At 35.9% G+C, this 16,113-nt stretch overlaps 1 protein-coding gene and 2 non-coding genes across 3 annotated transcripts; 1 reads left to right on the top strand and 2 right to left on the bottom strand.

Moving 5' to 3' along the window:
- Positions 1-3,502: 3,502 nt before the first annotated feature.
- On the bottom strand, positions 3,503-3,576 carry Trnan-guu (transfer RNA asparagine (anticodon GUU)). Its single transcript has one exon. It is a non-coding gene; the product is annotated as a tRNA-Asn (tRNA).
- Positions 3,577-5,653: 2,077 nt separating this feature from the next.
- On the bottom strand, positions 5,654-5,727 carry Trnan-guu (transfer RNA asparagine (anticodon GUU)). Its single transcript has one exon. It is a non-coding gene; the product is annotated as a tRNA-Asn (tRNA).
- Positions 5,728-11,105: 5,378 nt separating this feature from the next.
- Positions 11,106-15,591, top strand: LOC136824172 (probable DNA double-strand break repair Rad50 ATPase). The gene is made up of 3 exons (XM_067080347.1): positions 11,106-11,288; positions 12,387-13,593; positions 14,369-15,591. The coding sequence occupies exons 1-3, from the start codon at positions 11,107-11,109 to the stop codon at positions 15,446-15,448; spliced, it is 2,469 nt and encodes an 822-aa protein (XP_066936448.1). The 5' UTR covers position 11,106; the 3' UTR covers positions 15,449-15,591.
- The last annotated feature ends 522 nt before the right edge of the window (positions 15,592-16,113 follow it).

Raw genomic sequence — 16,113 nt, 5'->3', positions numbered from 1 at the left:
TTATTTCCCATCCTAAACGCGTGACCCGTGTTTTTCACCCGGGGGCACTCGATTTCTAAACGATGGCATGAACCACCAAAAAATTGGCTTTCAAAATCGGACCCTTACAGTGCAGCCCTTGAGCAGTGAAGGAGCTAGACTCGAGACTCCTAGATGGGAAATGAAGCCACTTATTTCCCATCCTAAACGCGTCACCCGCGTGGTTTTCACACAAACGCCAGATTGAAAGTAAAACATATCGCCAGATTTCGAAAAGTATGCCGCGTGAAAACAAAGAAAGTGTTAGATTTAATTCGTCATTCTAATGACTGCAAATCCTAAGGCTTCACTTTTCCTTGCTTGAGAAAGGTTGAAGATTCCTCTCTAGCCCCTTCGGGATTTTAAACTCAATGTTCGCACCTCCCATAGCCTTATTTCCTAATTGGAAAACATAAAACAAGAATTAATTTGTTATATAATAATTATTATAAATGATTTTTAACGTAATTGACGTATTGTGATAAAAAAGAAAAGCGCGAAAGAAAACTCCTGCAAATCAGAACGATAATATCTTGATGGGAAATCTTTTTTCACCAGTCAAAATAAAACCCATAGTGCATTCCGTTGAAACCAATAAATATGGAATTTGCAAGAGATCTTTCATCGATAATTGTGATTACTGACCATTAGCCTGGAGATTATGGAGGATTGGCAAAATTTAGTCTTAATTGCTGTCAGTACTTTTGATCTTCTTCTACATTCACTGGGACTTTTCCTTGTCCTCAAAACAAAAATTCGACCAGCATTTAGCTCAAATCAACGACTCTACTTAGCTGCAATTAGTTGTGTTGATATAACCACGGAAGTTTTAAATATTGCTGCTACTCTATGGACCACCGGTACAAAAATTCACGAATACTTCTTATTTACTTTGGCTATTGTTGCTTATGCCTGGTATATCTTTATAACTAGCTTGGTGACTATCGACCGATTTTTATCAGTTTATCTAAATATCCAGTATAGCTTGTATTGTACATATAAAAATACTCAAATTGCTGTGGTCTGTGGTACGCTTTGGCCACTTTCAGGTTATTTATTGATGGTTTTCGTAGACAGCAAATATTATTTACAGATGATTTGGTTATATGTTACGCCAATTTTGAATGGATTTTTCTTGGTATTATCAGTAACAATTTACTCATACATTTTTATGAAGATTCGAAAGAATAAAAGAGCTAGAAAGATTCAGGTTCATCAATTTCCTGACGTTCGAGTTACATCTGAAATTACAGCCACGACAAACGCTGGAACGGAAAATCAATCAAACGCCGACAGATCGAATAATGGAAAAGTAAAACCGGTGAACAAGAGTAGACATGGGAAGGCTATATTTGTACCCTTTTTCTTGGTGGCTTCGTTTATAGTTTGTTTCATCATTCCTGACACTTGTCATATGGTTCTACTTCTTAATGAAGTATATCTTCCATCCTATGCTTCTTTTATAATGTATCTATTCTATAGATGTGGTATGGTGGCTGATGTTTTAATTTATGTTCTGATGCAGTCTGAAGTTAGACGTACTGCAAAAGGGCTCATCTTAAGAAGGTTCTAAGTTCATGTCCTCTACTGGAATATAAGATGTTCCAAGATGTTCAACCAACTATTTGGTCTGATATGTTGTTACCTAGTCCCACCTAGTACATTTAGAATGTGACACAAATCTGCACTTTTTTATAAGAATAAATATCATACACTGTTTTGATTTGCATTTATAACACTCGCTTCAGCTTTTCAAAGTTAAATCAAAACTAAAATTGTAATATGTAATAATGATAATACCATATAACGTAATATGAAAACCGAGCATTTACGGAAGAGACTAACTACGGGGATGCTTGGGCGACAAAACAAACGCAACAAAATTTCGAGATTCCAGTCCAATATCTATGCGTGAAACTATGAGTGCCTCCTCGTCGCTACGCTCCTGCGGGGGCAATAAAGCTGGTATGCGTTAATCTGCCCAAAAGGGTTTTATTTGACACGCCCTTCTCACAGACCCGGTGGAATTTTATCAGCCAGTGGGTGAAAAAATAACGGACCAAAAATCGATGGGGATTGATATTCCCATGCTTTTTTACATGGCTGGCAATTTGAACTCCATTGTTTTTTAGCCAGAAAATTCAGTGGGGATTGAAAAAATGGGACAATATTTTGCAGTGGGGATTTGCTTATCTGATAATAAGGGAAGAAATTTTCGCGAGAAGAAATTTTCGCGGAATTTAATTTCGCGAATCAAAGTTTAAAAATGGCAAATTTCGCGGAATTTAATTTCGCGATTGAGAAGAAGTTATCAACTTAGATTAACTTAGTCTGAATCGCAGACCTCTACAAAACCCCAGGTAGTATAAGGAGCACGAATCCGTTAGTGGATGCCAGCAGCCTAAGATTAACTTTTAAGCATCACGGAGTTGTTTATATATGTTTATATTTGATAAAAAATACACGTTAAATAATGCTTAAAAATCAATTGTGTCCATCTTTTTTGGTAATACCTGGTCAAAAACAATAAAATAAAAGAAGAAGAAAAAAAATGGAATTTCGCGGAATTTAATTTCGCGATTCAACAATTTTGGTGTGTTTCGCGGAATTTAATTTCTTCCGCGAAAATTTCTTCTCGCGAAAATTTCTTCTCTTAAGGGCCATTGGGGACGATATTTTAGCTAATTTTTCCAGTGGGAAGGGTTCCCAGTGTGTCTGTCAGAAGGAGATATAATCTGCATTTCCGTGAATACACTCTTTTGTTATAAGAACCAGTAAATATCTCGGCTTTATTATCGGCAATTTGAGCCTAAAATTTGTTTTTAAATCTATTATATCTTGTCCTTATTTAGCCACAAAAGAATGGATGCAAAGGGATTGGTCGTAAGTTGGGTTATCAACATTGAATTCAAAGCCCCATAGGGTCTAGAGAGTAATTTTCAGCCTTTCTTAGGCAAGAAAACGTGTAAACTATGCTATAGTCTAAGACGAATCACTATCTAAGAAAAAAGCCCAAAGCCGAAGAAAATTCGCAAACGGTTTTTTTTGCCGAAAAGAGTTTACAGTGGGTAGAGTGTTTGCCAGTCTTCTGCTCATCCTCTAGCGAAAAAAGAATCTTATAGGAAGTATAGGTCTGCGAATCAGACTAAGTGTTTGCCAGTCTTCGAAACTCTCCAGCCAATTTTTTTTCGTATACTGCAATAACGCCATACCCATATTTACCTTATCTGGTAAATATTTGCCTGTCTTTACTGTCACTGTAACGGACGATGACATCGTCTAGATGTTGCTTTTTAAAATGACGGGTTGAATCTAGCAAAAACTACGCGGGTCATACACCTTGGGTTGAAAATAAGTGCCTTCATTTTCCCAGGAGTTTCAGGTCTACCTTCATGGCCTTCATGGCTTTGAAGAAAAATTTTTAATAAGTAGATGGTGTCACAATAGACAGAATTACTCTATTATATGACTGAGAAAAAAATTGCGCTCCCGGGTGGGCTTGAACCACCAACCTTTCGGTTAACAGCCGAACGCGCTAACCAATTGCGCCACGGAAGCTCTGAATGAGGCCAAAGCTATGATTTTAGATTTTAATGTTTTGAATTTTTTTTTGAAAAACACTTTGAATTTGAAACAAAACCAAAAAAGAAGCAAATTCAAAATCAATAAAATCAGATGGAACGAGGTAAAAGTGCTAAAAGACGGTTCGAAAAAAGAGGTAAGTGTATGGTCTATCCTATGAAGGCTTAGAGTCGGGCAGTGTATTTGGGTCACACTGAACCCTGCACGACTAACCGAAGGCCGTGCGCGTTCTACGAGAGAAATTCTGAATAACCAACCCTCAACGGACCACACATTTCAAAACTGAGTTTCTATAACGTATACAAAGAAACATTTTAGTAATTTTGCAGCTTGTGGTTTGTTTAAAGTTAAGATGGAATTCCCCTCCTAAACTTAAGATGAGAAATATGAAACGTGTTTGTTTTGATTGAATTATGATATTCGTTGTCATAGAGACAACTTAAGGCATACCTCTTTAAATCTAAATCAACACGTCAACATAAACATCAATCATGAATTTATTTTCAGCAATTCAAAGTCCCTAAATTTAATACATTCTTTGTATTTTCGAAGGAAAATGAAGTGTTACCTTTGTATTTTCGAAGAAAAATGTAGTCTACACAATAGACAGCTCCAGGCTNAAGGTTAGTGTAACATTTATCGAGTATGTCTAGGTAAGTAGGAAAAAGCAACAAATTCATGTTTTAAGTTGTATTTTCATGTAAATGAAGCTAAATTAGGGATTGTTTATGTGTGTTTACTAGTACATGAATATGATTCCGAACCATATCGAATATGGTGCTAATATTTAATATGGTGCTAGCCTAGAAAATATAACAAATCTGATGCGAATCAGATTTGTTATTATTTTCTGCCTAGCACCCGCATCCGATAAGGAATTAGATGCTAACTTGCTATGTTGATCGTTTCCAAGCTCCTCACAAAATGTTCAAACGCGGTCAAGTCAAATTCCGTAATGCAAACCTTCCAGATGTTAAAATATGCCCGACCTTCAGAGCAAAGCGTGTCGTAGCATATTTCCACATCTGGTACCAGATAATCTAAGGGTCGATTTTCGATTTTCGGCTCGGACATACCCGGGGGATTGATATTCCCATGCTTTTTTACATGGCTGGCAATTTGAACTCCATTGTTTTTTAGCCAGAAAATTCAGTGGGGATTGAAAAAATGGGACAATATTTTGCAGTGGGGATTTGCTTATCTGATAATAAGGGAAGAAATTTTCGCGGAATTTAATTTCGCGAATGAGCTGATTTCAAAAGTTTCACGGAATTTAATTTCGCGATTGAGAAGAAGTTATCAACTTAGATTAACTTTTAAGCATCACGGTGTTGTTTATATATGTTTATATTTGATAAAAAATACACGTTATAATGCTTAAAAATCAATTGTGTCCATCTTTTTTGGTAATACCTGGTCAAAAACAATAAAATAAAAGAAGAAGAAAAAAAATGGAATTTCGCGGAATTTAATTTCGCGATTCAACAATTTTGGTGTGTTTCGCGGAATTTAATTTCTTCCGCGAAAATTTCTTCCCTTAAGGGCCATTTGGGACGATATTTTAGCCAATTTTTTCCAGTGGGAAGAGTTCCCAGTGTGTCTGTCAGAAGGAGATATAATCCGCGTTACACTCTTTTGTTATAAGAACCAGTAAATATCTCGGCTTTATTATCGGTAATTTGAGCCTAAAATTTGTCCTTAAATCTATTATATCTTGTCCTTATTTAGCTATAAAAGAATGGATGCAAAGGGATTGGTCGTAAGTTGGGTTATCAACATTGAATTCAAAGCCCCAAAGGGTCTAGAGAGTAATTTTCAGCCTTTCTTAGGCAAGAAAAAGTGTAGACTATGCTATAGTCTAAGACGAATCACTATCTAAGAAATAACCCCAAAGCCGAAAAAAATTCGCAAACGGTTTTTTTTTGCCGAAAAGAGTTTGTGCTTTTATTTTCCCAGGAATTTCGGGTCTACCTTCAGGGCTTTGAGTCAAAAATTTTAAACTCGATGGTGTCACAATAGACAGAATTACTCTATTATATGTGAGAAAAAATTACGCTCCCGGGTGGGCTTGAACCACCAACCTTTCGGTTAACAGCCGAACGCGCTAACCAATTGCGCCACGGAAGCGATGAACATGGTCAACGCATTGATTTTAATGTTATTAAAGGCTTTGAATTTGAAACAAAACCAAAAAGCTAATTCAAAATCAACAAAATCAGATGGAACGAGCTAAAAGCGCTAGAAGACGGCTTCACATGAAAAGATGAGTGGAAAAGAGGTAGGTGTATGGTCAATCCTATGAAGGCTTAGAGTCGGGCAGTGTATTTGGGTTACACCGAGCCCTGCACGACTAACCGAAGGCCGTACGCGTTCTACGGGAGAAATTCTGAATAACCAACCCTCAACGGACCACACATTTCAAATCTGATGTTCTATAACGTATACAAAGAAACATTTTAGTAATTTTGTAGCTTGTGGTTTGTTTAAAGTTAAGATGGAATTCCCCTCCTAAACTTAAGATGAGAAATATGAAACGTGTTTGTTTTGATTGAATTATGATATTCGTTGTCATAGAGACAACTTAAGGCATACCTCTTTAAATCCAAATCAACACGTCAACACAAACATCTATCATGAATTTATTTTCAGCGTCAAAGTTTAGGGACATTTAATACATTCTTTGTATTTTCGAAGGAAAATGAAGTGCTACCTTTGTATTTTCGAAGGAAAATGAAGTACTACCTTTGTATTTTCGAAGGAAAATGAAGTGCTACCTTTGTATTTTCGAAGGAAAATGAAGTACTACCTTTGTATTTTCGAAGGAAAATGAAGTGCTACCTTTACCGTCGGTATAATTTGCCATTCTTCGAAACTCTCCCGCCGTTTTTCTTTCCGTATACCGCTATAACGCCATACCGCGCCATACCGCCATATTTTCCCGCCATATCGTCTAGGATTAAGGTAAAATATTTCCACGACATGCCATACGATTTTCGACTTAGATACCCAAAAATTACTTAGTCCGTTGAAAACATTATTGGTAAAACATGTTGGTAATAAGTGTAAAAATAGACTCTGACAAAACTCTGTCGATCATATTTTTCACCAATGATAATTCCCGGTTTTTTGTCATTGCTATGAGTGTAATTTGAAGCCCTCTAATTTAATGTTTCTATTTTCTGGCATTTTGTTGCTATCGTCTTTTTCTCAATAAATACATAAATGTCACGAATTGTGTAAAGGCTTGCTTAAGTACCTATTTATAAAAGCGAAAGTATAAAGTATATTCTTATATAGTGGAGCCTGTTGAACTCAAACCCGTACGATGAACAAAAATTATTTGTTCATGTTAAGGAAATTTTCAGTTATGGAGATTGGGTTATATAGCATTATTAATTGAAAGGACGAGAAAACTTGTTCCAGTTAAGGGGACATTTATTGAATCATAGAGGTTCGAGCTGAAGAGATTCTACTGTAACTGAATCACAGAAACATAGAGGAATTTACTTTCAACCGATCTGACTTTGGAAAATTACTTTCTCTTTTACAAGAAATTACTTTCTCCTCTTAATTAAAAGTCTTATTGTCTGTGTAGTAAATTATTTGATTTTCTTAGGAGAAAGGCTTCGTTTCGTATAATACAAATAAACCACCTGCCCTGGAAGCTCCGGCTTATAAGATTAAAAGATTTGAAGAATAACTTTGTTGAGTTGTGTTAGAACGTTGCCCACAAAGTAATAATCAGAAAGCAAAGTAATAATTTCATTGTAGAGCTTAATGAATAAATAAACCAGCTGGAAGTTTAGCTCTTCTAAGTGATTACACATCCATTTTTTTGCCTAAAGTGCCAACCCAACCCCCTCCCAACTCATTCCCCGACTAAAAGTACAAAATTGGGTCGAAAGGAGATAAACGTTTAGAAGTCAATATTTCCAAGTTCTTATAAATTTATATTTTTCTAAACTAGCCAATAGCCAAGCCATGATGCGCCCGAAAAATAGCCTAAATTAGAGGCAACGGCTTTTAGCTAAGCATTATTCTGACACTATATACTATACTATATTCATTATTCTAACACTGTCTGAATGTGAAAATTTCTCCAATCTTGTTATAAAACTTACACAGGAACTGTGTTTCAGTATCCTTTATTGAATTCTCATAGTGATATGTTTGTAAAAAATCTGTGTTGGGTTTGAAAAATCAAAAGGAACGGTCGCCAGCCGATGATGAATACGACAATAACAAAGTCCAAAACAGGATCATTTTCAGCCATACATAACACCACAAAAACTACTCAGATCGTTTTCAAATTTACACTGTAATTGTAATTTAGTATTATCTTTTGAATTTCAATGGCTGTGTGTTTGAAAGTTTCATTATCAAGTTTGAAAATCCAAAATGGACGACCACCAATTATATCATCATGAAAAATGACGAAGTCCAAAATATGATCATTTTTACAGCATAAAATCATGAGAAATGCACCAGTCTTACTCAAATTTACACACAAGTAGTATACTGAACTCAAATATATTAATAGTTTGCTCTCAAAAAGTTTCCATCAATCTTGAAAAAACAGAGTTTTTGGTTTTGTGCGTCTAGCCATAGTTATATGCATTATAAACAGATTCATGGCCAAAATTTCTCCAAAGTCTTTCCACATTGTTAGAGAGTCAGTACTCTTATGTGCCAAATAAACGGGCCCCCCGCTTGTTAATTTTTCGAAAAATTTCCAACCCCCCCGGACCTACCCTGAGTATCAGAGGTTAAGTTTTCAAAGAAAATAGTAACCTCTGAAGACAAATAATAGAAATTTTATCGCGCATGTGTCAATCTAATCACTGTAGAAAAAATCAAAGATGAAGAGCAAATTTTACCATATTAATGTCTAGCAGGCTGTATCAGTATGCAGTTTACTATTTACGAATTCCCCAGAAACCTCCAAGGGTAATTGAAATGAGTTTATTTCGAAAGAAATCTTTTACATGATCCCCAAATGTATAACAGTAATTACTAAACTTTTTAATTATGGAAATGTCACTTTAATTGAATCGAAATAATAGACAGACTTTATGTTATGATTCTCTATCATTGACTCTTTTTACAAAGCATTGATGACTTTTTGTAAGTTGTGTTTTCAACGACGGGAATAAAAATATCGACTATGACGCTCATCCAAGATCTTGGATGGTCGTCATGGTTACTTTTGTCTTCGCTGATTGCGCGATGAATAGAATCTCGATTCGTCGGCACAGCGTAAATATATGATTTTGAGCTGTGCTTTTCACGGTACCCCGGACCTTATTAGGACCCCCCCCCATTTATTAATTTTTAAGAATATTGTCAGTTGGCAAAAAAGAAGTCCCCTTATTTTGTCCAGAAAGCCTGATTTTAGCCTATATTTACCTTATTTTTGGGTTTTCAGAAGTACAATTTCCAACCCCCCCCGGCAATTAGGTCCCCCCCCCCCCCGTTTATTAAAATTTGGAAAATTTTCCAACCCCCCTCCCGTTTATTTGGCACCTAAGAGTATGCATCAAACTTCTCATAAATCATGTCCAAAACATCATGAATAATGATGAAAATGATCAATTTTCACTGAGATTTGCCAGTATTTGCTACACAGTCAGCTAGTCCACTTTCGGCAGCCATCTTTTTCTAAATACTTTCGGCCAATCAAATCACAGTATTATCGGAATCAGTGATCCGTTTTTGTTAAATCGGAATAGATCATCGGATTAGATAAACAAACAAAAAATGTCTTGACCGTTGTTGCTGTCGGAAGAGAGTAGGCCGGAGCAATAAATGATTTTACTAAGAAAATCAAGTAAGTTAATTGCTGTAAATAATACATACTTTAGAAATTTGGTAGAAAGTTATGCTATACACGTTTTTTTTTATTAGAACCTAAAACCTAAAATTTGGCTGAGCCTGGATGTGCTTATTTTTTTAGCAATTTTTAGCCTAAAATGTTCTTAAATGCGTTCTTAATTTTTCGGACTACTTTAAATCGACAACATCATGCAAAATAGAGAGCACTTAAAGTTGGTAAAATTTGGACAATATTTGACTCTCGATTTTAGAAAATGCATCCCTAAGTTTGGTTAAAACTGCTTGAAAAGAGGAAACAATTGTAGTTTCTTGTCATTTTTTTCTAAACTGAGGCTGGGCATGTTCTTACGATGTTCTTAATTTTTCGACGAATTTCAGCCTAAATGTTCTTATAAACTGGGTTCTAATAAAGAAAAAAACGTGTACTTCTGATTTTGTACACCAGAAAAGAATGTAGTTCCAAATTATGGTAATTTTGGTAGAGAATTAAGAATAGTGGACAAAATAATTTTCTCCAAGCTTTTAATAATTTTCGAATGTATTCATTTCTAGAGTACAAGGTCATGTTGTACTGAATTATAAATTGTTAAAACCTACGGATCGCAATAAATAAAGATGATGGAATATCAGCATGTATACCACGAGGAAGGTAAGATGACATCTCAAATTGATTCTTTGCAGAATCATCTTTACGTGTAGATGGAGTCGTGAATACTTCCTTTGTTGGGGGGGGGGGTGATTTAATAAACATTGGTAATTTTTTTGTAGTTTTTTTAAATTATTCTCCTTTGGCTTGAGTATGATATGCATATCGGGAGGCAGTACTAGCTTTGTGAAATTACGGGTGTGTCCGAGTCAAAATTCTAAAATCGAGCCTTAGAGAGACTGACTTTTGAAAATAATTGTCCATTTTTTGACGTTCTTGCCACCCGTAAAGAGACGATTTCGCCAAAATTTATGACCCTCGGAGGGAGTCGATTTTCGAATTTGGTAATTTTGGAACCCTTACAAAGACTCAATTGCTGCTTTTTAATGATTTTGTATCCCTTTGAGGGACTTTCAAGGATGTGAAAAAGGAATCCTTATGGCTCCGACTAACCCGGTATCATCCATTTGCCTAAGTACCCCCACCCGGATGCATAATCACTCTTTTAAAACACATTTATTGGAAGAATCCTTGACTTTTAGCTCTCAGCTTTCATAAATATCAATTTTACTAAGCAGATATTCAATAGGTAAAAGTTACGTTGGTTATTGAGATCTATTAACCCGAGGTGATGTAATATACATCACCGAGGGTTAATAAAACCAATAACCAACTAAAACTTATTGAATATATGTTTTATTATATACCTTAAGCCAAAAACAAAACACGAGTTATGTAAATAGTCGAACGATTCGCATAAAACACTCCCGTAATCGAAAGTTCGAATGTTTTTCTTATTTATTGATTTTCTTAAATTACTGTGAGTCATAAGATTTGTTCATGAAATTAACAATAGATTTATTTTAATGAATTTCTTTGATAACAACAAGAGCGACAAAAAAATCAAACTTTGAAAGCAAGATTTAAAAAAAAATTCCACCGTGGTATAATAGCCATGGTATATCAGGAATTATTCAATGGCTGTTTTTGCCTACAGGTATAGAATAATATTATTTATTTCAGCTGAGATGCAATCAGTTGAAGATTTGGCGTTTGGTCTTGATCGAACCAAAGATATGAACATTGTCTTGATCGGACGAAGCGGCGTTGGCAAATCAAGCTGGATCAATTCTTTTTTCAATTATCTTCTACATCCATCGTTTGATTCAGCAGTGAGAGAGGGTCCAGTCTATGCACCAGTTTATTCTAGGTTGGTTAATACTATTTTCATAACAATTTTATAAGAGCAAGGGGGAGGGCAAAATATTCCTGAAATAAGAATAGTTTAAGAATATCCCTGAGATTGCAATGGTTGAATTTTAATAAAGTGAAGTGTCGAATAGTGAAAATTGGCACTAGAAGGTAGAGAAAGTACTTCAACATCATTAAAACAAATTAATAGTCCATTTTCAACTACAATCCATAGATTCTTTTTTCAAGTACATTTGAGAACTTCTCAGGATTGTCATATACGATCTTAAATTTCATATTAAGAAATCTTCAATCTTAGAGGGTTATCACTGTGAAAAATGTTCAAAAGATATTTATTCAATCAAAAAATATAAAATATCTTAAATCTACTGCCTGGTGGACTAAAAATTTGGCTCCTTTTTGTTGTTTTGTGGTGATTTTTAAAGTCAATTAGTGATATACTTGGGATATCTTTTGAAATAATATATTTGAACAATTTCTTCAGCAGAGATGACATTCTAAGATCAAAGAACCACTGTTATGAAAATGGAAATTACAGGAGAGTTATTCACGAAGTTAATTTTTTTCTTCTCCATTTTTTATTTTCATTTTACAAACTTTTTAAGCTTTTTCTATTGGTAATATTCCACTCTTGAATATCTTTTCAACAAGCACAAAACCACTATTCATTTCAAATTCTCTAAAAAATCACAGCTTTTTTTGTCTCCGGTGTATATTATATTGAGACAGATATTACAACGGCAGGTTTTTTGGCATGAAAACTTTTACCTGGCCTAATTCGCGAGTCCCCTCTCCAATAAGTTACAAAATGCTATCTACTTTCGAACTAATCACACGCGCTTACGTCCCACTTAAGATACTACGGAACCTAAATGTTTTCCCACTTAGTATTATGTAGAACAGAATATATAAAAATAAGGCGTCGGTGACCAAAATACAAAGAACACGTTCAGAACATTTTAAGGCTTTGAGGCTTAAAATTTGGACAAAAATCGAGTGAAAATCGACAAACATTGTGACATACCCGTCACCTCGCAAATCTAGTACCCCCGGACTAGAGCTTGATAATAGTGCCAAGTTTTAAATTTTGTTCTAGGTTTAAACATTATCACGAAGAGGCTGATGACGTGGTCAATACAGAGGACGATGATGACGATGATGATGATGGTTTCGGTTGTTTGGTCGATATCGAAATCGGTGACAAACATCAAGAGAATGTTAACCAAGAATATCGAGAAGGAAACACTGGTGTATCAGCAACAATGCTTCCGATGGCTCATCGATTAGAGCCTAAGGATGAAAAGTACAGTATTACTTTGATTGATACGCCTGGCTTCTGTTCTACCGCCCCTGGTGGCGATACCACCCTTTCAGAAGCTCAAGATAAAAAGAATATCAATCTCATTCTTAACCAACTTGGTCAATACCCTCACATTAATGCATTTATCATCCTATTGAGACCAGGACAAGAGAAGCTTGATCCAGGATTTGCTACATCTCTTAAGACTCTATTCAGCCAACTTGACGAATCAGCAAAAAGCAATGTCATCTTTTCATTTACTCACTCGAACAATTGCGACTTCAATGACATCCAACACCTTCCAGCACTGAAAAACTTCTTAAAGAGCAAGGTGAATCTTCGAATTAAACGTAGTAATGTGTTCTATTTCGATAACTCACCCTTCTGCTATCTTGCAACTGCCGCCAATAACTACCAACCAACCGACAGCCGAAGCAAAATGCAATACTGCTGGGACAAATCCGTTAAAAACTGTCTTAATATGCTTGGCCATATCAACCAATTACCAGCTCACAAAACCGACACTATAATAGCCATTAACGACAGTAAATCCATCATCAAAATGATGATTGCACCTCTCGTTTACGTCTGCAAAATCAATGAAGAAAATTACGCCCTCGTCAACCAAACCTATGATAATCTGGCTAAGCAGACAGGAAGGAGTGTCATCAAAGTCAAAGACGATCCTAAGAAGGACCAAGGAGGAGCTGATGAAGAAATAAAAGATGAAAATGCTAATTTGAATCTTGAAGGAGCAAAAGCTATAGAGGAGGAAGAGGAGCCTCTTACTCAAGAAACAAATATAGATGAAGCAGACAGAGAAGAGAATGGTGAAGGAGCGGAGGACCAAGAAGTAGAGGGTCGAAAAGAAGGTTGTGGAGGAGCACTTGATGGTATTGATCTTATTGAAATCAACGAGAAGGTTCTAATCTACAAGAAGCTAAGAACGCCGATCACAGTGTGCAACAATCCAGCTTGCTTTAAGAAGCAAAGTATCTTCGAGGTAACCTTTCGCTCATAACTCTCTAAAATATGTCCATTGAGAGTCCATAATAACCGATTTTGTCTACTCAACAAAAAGCGAACGATAGTTTTTAAATCATATTTATCAATTAGTTGCTTTAAATCTAAAGTAAGTAAGTCTGCGACCGCAGTCGCAGCCCAAAGGCTCCTCTTTCGATAGCTATCTACCCGAAGGAAGGGGAGGGCGCCACTCTTTTTCCCTGGATTTCTCTACACACCCTTGATCCCAAGCAGAGGGGCATCAAGTACCATTTTGAGAATCTTTGGTATGACCCAGCTGGGGGTTGAACCCACAACCTTGAGAACCGTAGCCGGATGATCTACCCACTGCACTACGGTCGCAATAAGAACGTGGTTTCTCTTAAATTTTTAATCTGCCTGCTTGACAGTGTTTCAAAAAAGGTGCAGCCCCTTGAGTTTAAAGCGCAAAAGGCTAAAGAGGAATCTTCAACCTTTCTCAAGCAATAAAAAATGATGCCTTACAAACTGTAAGGGTTTTCGTTCATTGGTTCAAGAGATTGAACAATATTTTCGAAATCTAGCGATGGATTTTACTTTAAATTTGGCGTATGTAAGAAAACAACGCGGGTTACGTGATTCAAATGGGAAATAAATGGCTTTATTTCCAATCCAAGAAATTCAATTCTAAACCCTTCGGCGATTTAAACTCAATGGTATGGGCCTACTCCGCCTGATTGACACGTCACTGGTTGACGCATTGCTTTCGGGTATTATAACTTGTTTATCCCTTTTAGGAGGGGAAAGAAATTGTCAAGAAGATGTACCACAACGTGTGCTGCCATAATTGTCTGGTCCCCTTTGTTTCACACGACAAGCCTGGCTCGTTGATGTTGCTTCTATGCAAGGCTTTTGACTGGTCACTGAAATGTCGAATATGTGATCATTCTAAGGATGAACATATACACATTGCTTACGAGTTGAACGAAGCTCATAAAGTCTTTGCATTGGAGATCAAGGATATCAATCAACGAAAGAAAGATCTTGAGCTTGAATTTGAAGTCATCATCGATATCCTTGTATTCTTTGCACAGTTCTTGAACCATCATTGTCTGTTGAAAGAGGAAATGCTGGTCAAGCAATGCATTGATAGAGAACTGGTGAAAGTCAGTCAAGATCTTGGTGATTTGGTACGCCTCCAAGATGAGCGCCAAGAGAAAGTTAAAGAGCTTTCCGAGAATGACCTAGTCAAATTGCAAGGCATCATCAAGCAAAACAAAGACAAACTAAAAGCCATAGACGAAAAGGTATCATTGGTTACGAAGATGGGAAAACTTAAAGTTGAAACGTTGGGGGAGATTGATGAATTCGAGAAGACTGCCATGGTAAGTGAGCTGCATGATCTGGCATCTAAACGAAAATGTTTGCTCAGTTCCAGTGAGAAGAGTCTCGATCAGGAGGAGCTTTGTCAGGTTTACGACAAACGTCGAAGCAAATACGTTAGTCTATTGCAAAAGCTTAGAGAAGATGAAAATCTTCTGTTACAGTTGATTGAATTAAACGAAAGCTGTGACAAGATGAAAATGTTAGCTAAAGGTTTGAAAAAGATACAACAAAAATATGCTGATAGAATGCAGAATCAAAAGCACAGTTTGGTACCCGAAAGCGTTAATGCCAAAATAATAATGCTGACAAAGTTACCACATAATGGCCATATCTTTAAGGAAATTCATGAAGAATTGAAAAAGTCTAAGACCGAAGGACTCATCCAAGACAAAGTGTATAAGATGGGGGAGCAGTTGTCAAATTTACCCCGACGCGCATATCAAAAGATCAAGAAAGCTGCAGAAAATGTATACCATTCATTACAGAGATAAAACGAAACTAAGTGTGATTTTCAACAGATTGATGAAACGTTAGAAACACAGATTTTTTCCCCGAACTTTCTATTCTTGTATCTTGTAAAGGAACACCTAGTTTTTTATATTAAAACTTTCTTGAATTTAGAACCTTTTTTGAAGACGAAAAGGATAAGGAAAGAGATACGGCTATAGTTTTTTCGGAACTTTTTAGATTACCTAGTTTTTCATTTTAAAACTTTCTTGAATTTACAACCTTTTTGGCAAAAAGGATAACCAAAGAGATATAAGGCTATATTATTTTTTTCCGAACTTTTTTCATTCTTGTATTTTTATACAAAGATTACCTAGTTTTTGATTTTAAAACTTTCTTGAATTTAGAACCTTTTTGGCGAAAAGGATAACGAAAGATAAGGCTAAATTTTTTTCAAACTGAGAGAAATAGTGGATGGACAGGATATATAGGATTCAGTTAACTGTTTTTCCTCGTCAGGCTTCCGGGCTAGTTGGGGTTTTAAAATATGAATTAGAGTTAAGCAAGAGCTATTTCAAATTGTGATAAATTTCTAGCGCATTTTTCACATCGGGTACGATATTTTGGATAATTCGATCCAAGGGAGGAGAAGTACGTGTGTTTGACACAGAGGTTCCAAGGTTAGGTTAAAGTTGAATTTTACGAACCT

The sequence above is a fragment of the Clytia hemisphaerica genome, unplaced genomic scaffold (genome assembly GCF_902728285.1).
Source record: "Clytia hemisphaerica strain Z4C2 unplaced genomic scaffold, Clytia hemisphaerica genome assembly, whole genome shotgun sequence".
Taxonomy (NCBI): Eukaryota; Metazoa; Cnidaria; class Hydrozoa; order Leptothecata; family Clytiidae; genus Clytia; species Clytia hemisphaerica.
This window is presented reverse-complemented; position numbering and strand designations above follow the sequence as displayed.

Bases quoted from the DNA above. Each gene is read 5' to 3' on its own strand.
- LOC136824172 (XM_067080347.1), top strand. From the start codon at position 11,107: ATGCAATCAGTTGAAGATTTGGCGTTTGGTCTTGATCGAACCAAAGAT. The intron at 11,289-12,386 runs GTTGGTTAATAC...ATTTTGTTCTAG, and splicing joins TATGCACCAGTTTATTCTAG to GTTTAAACATTATCACGAAG. The intron at 13,594-14,368 runs GTAACCTTTCGC...TATCCCTTTTAG, and splicing joins AGAAGCAAAGTATCTTCGAG to GAGGGGAAAGAAATTGTCAA.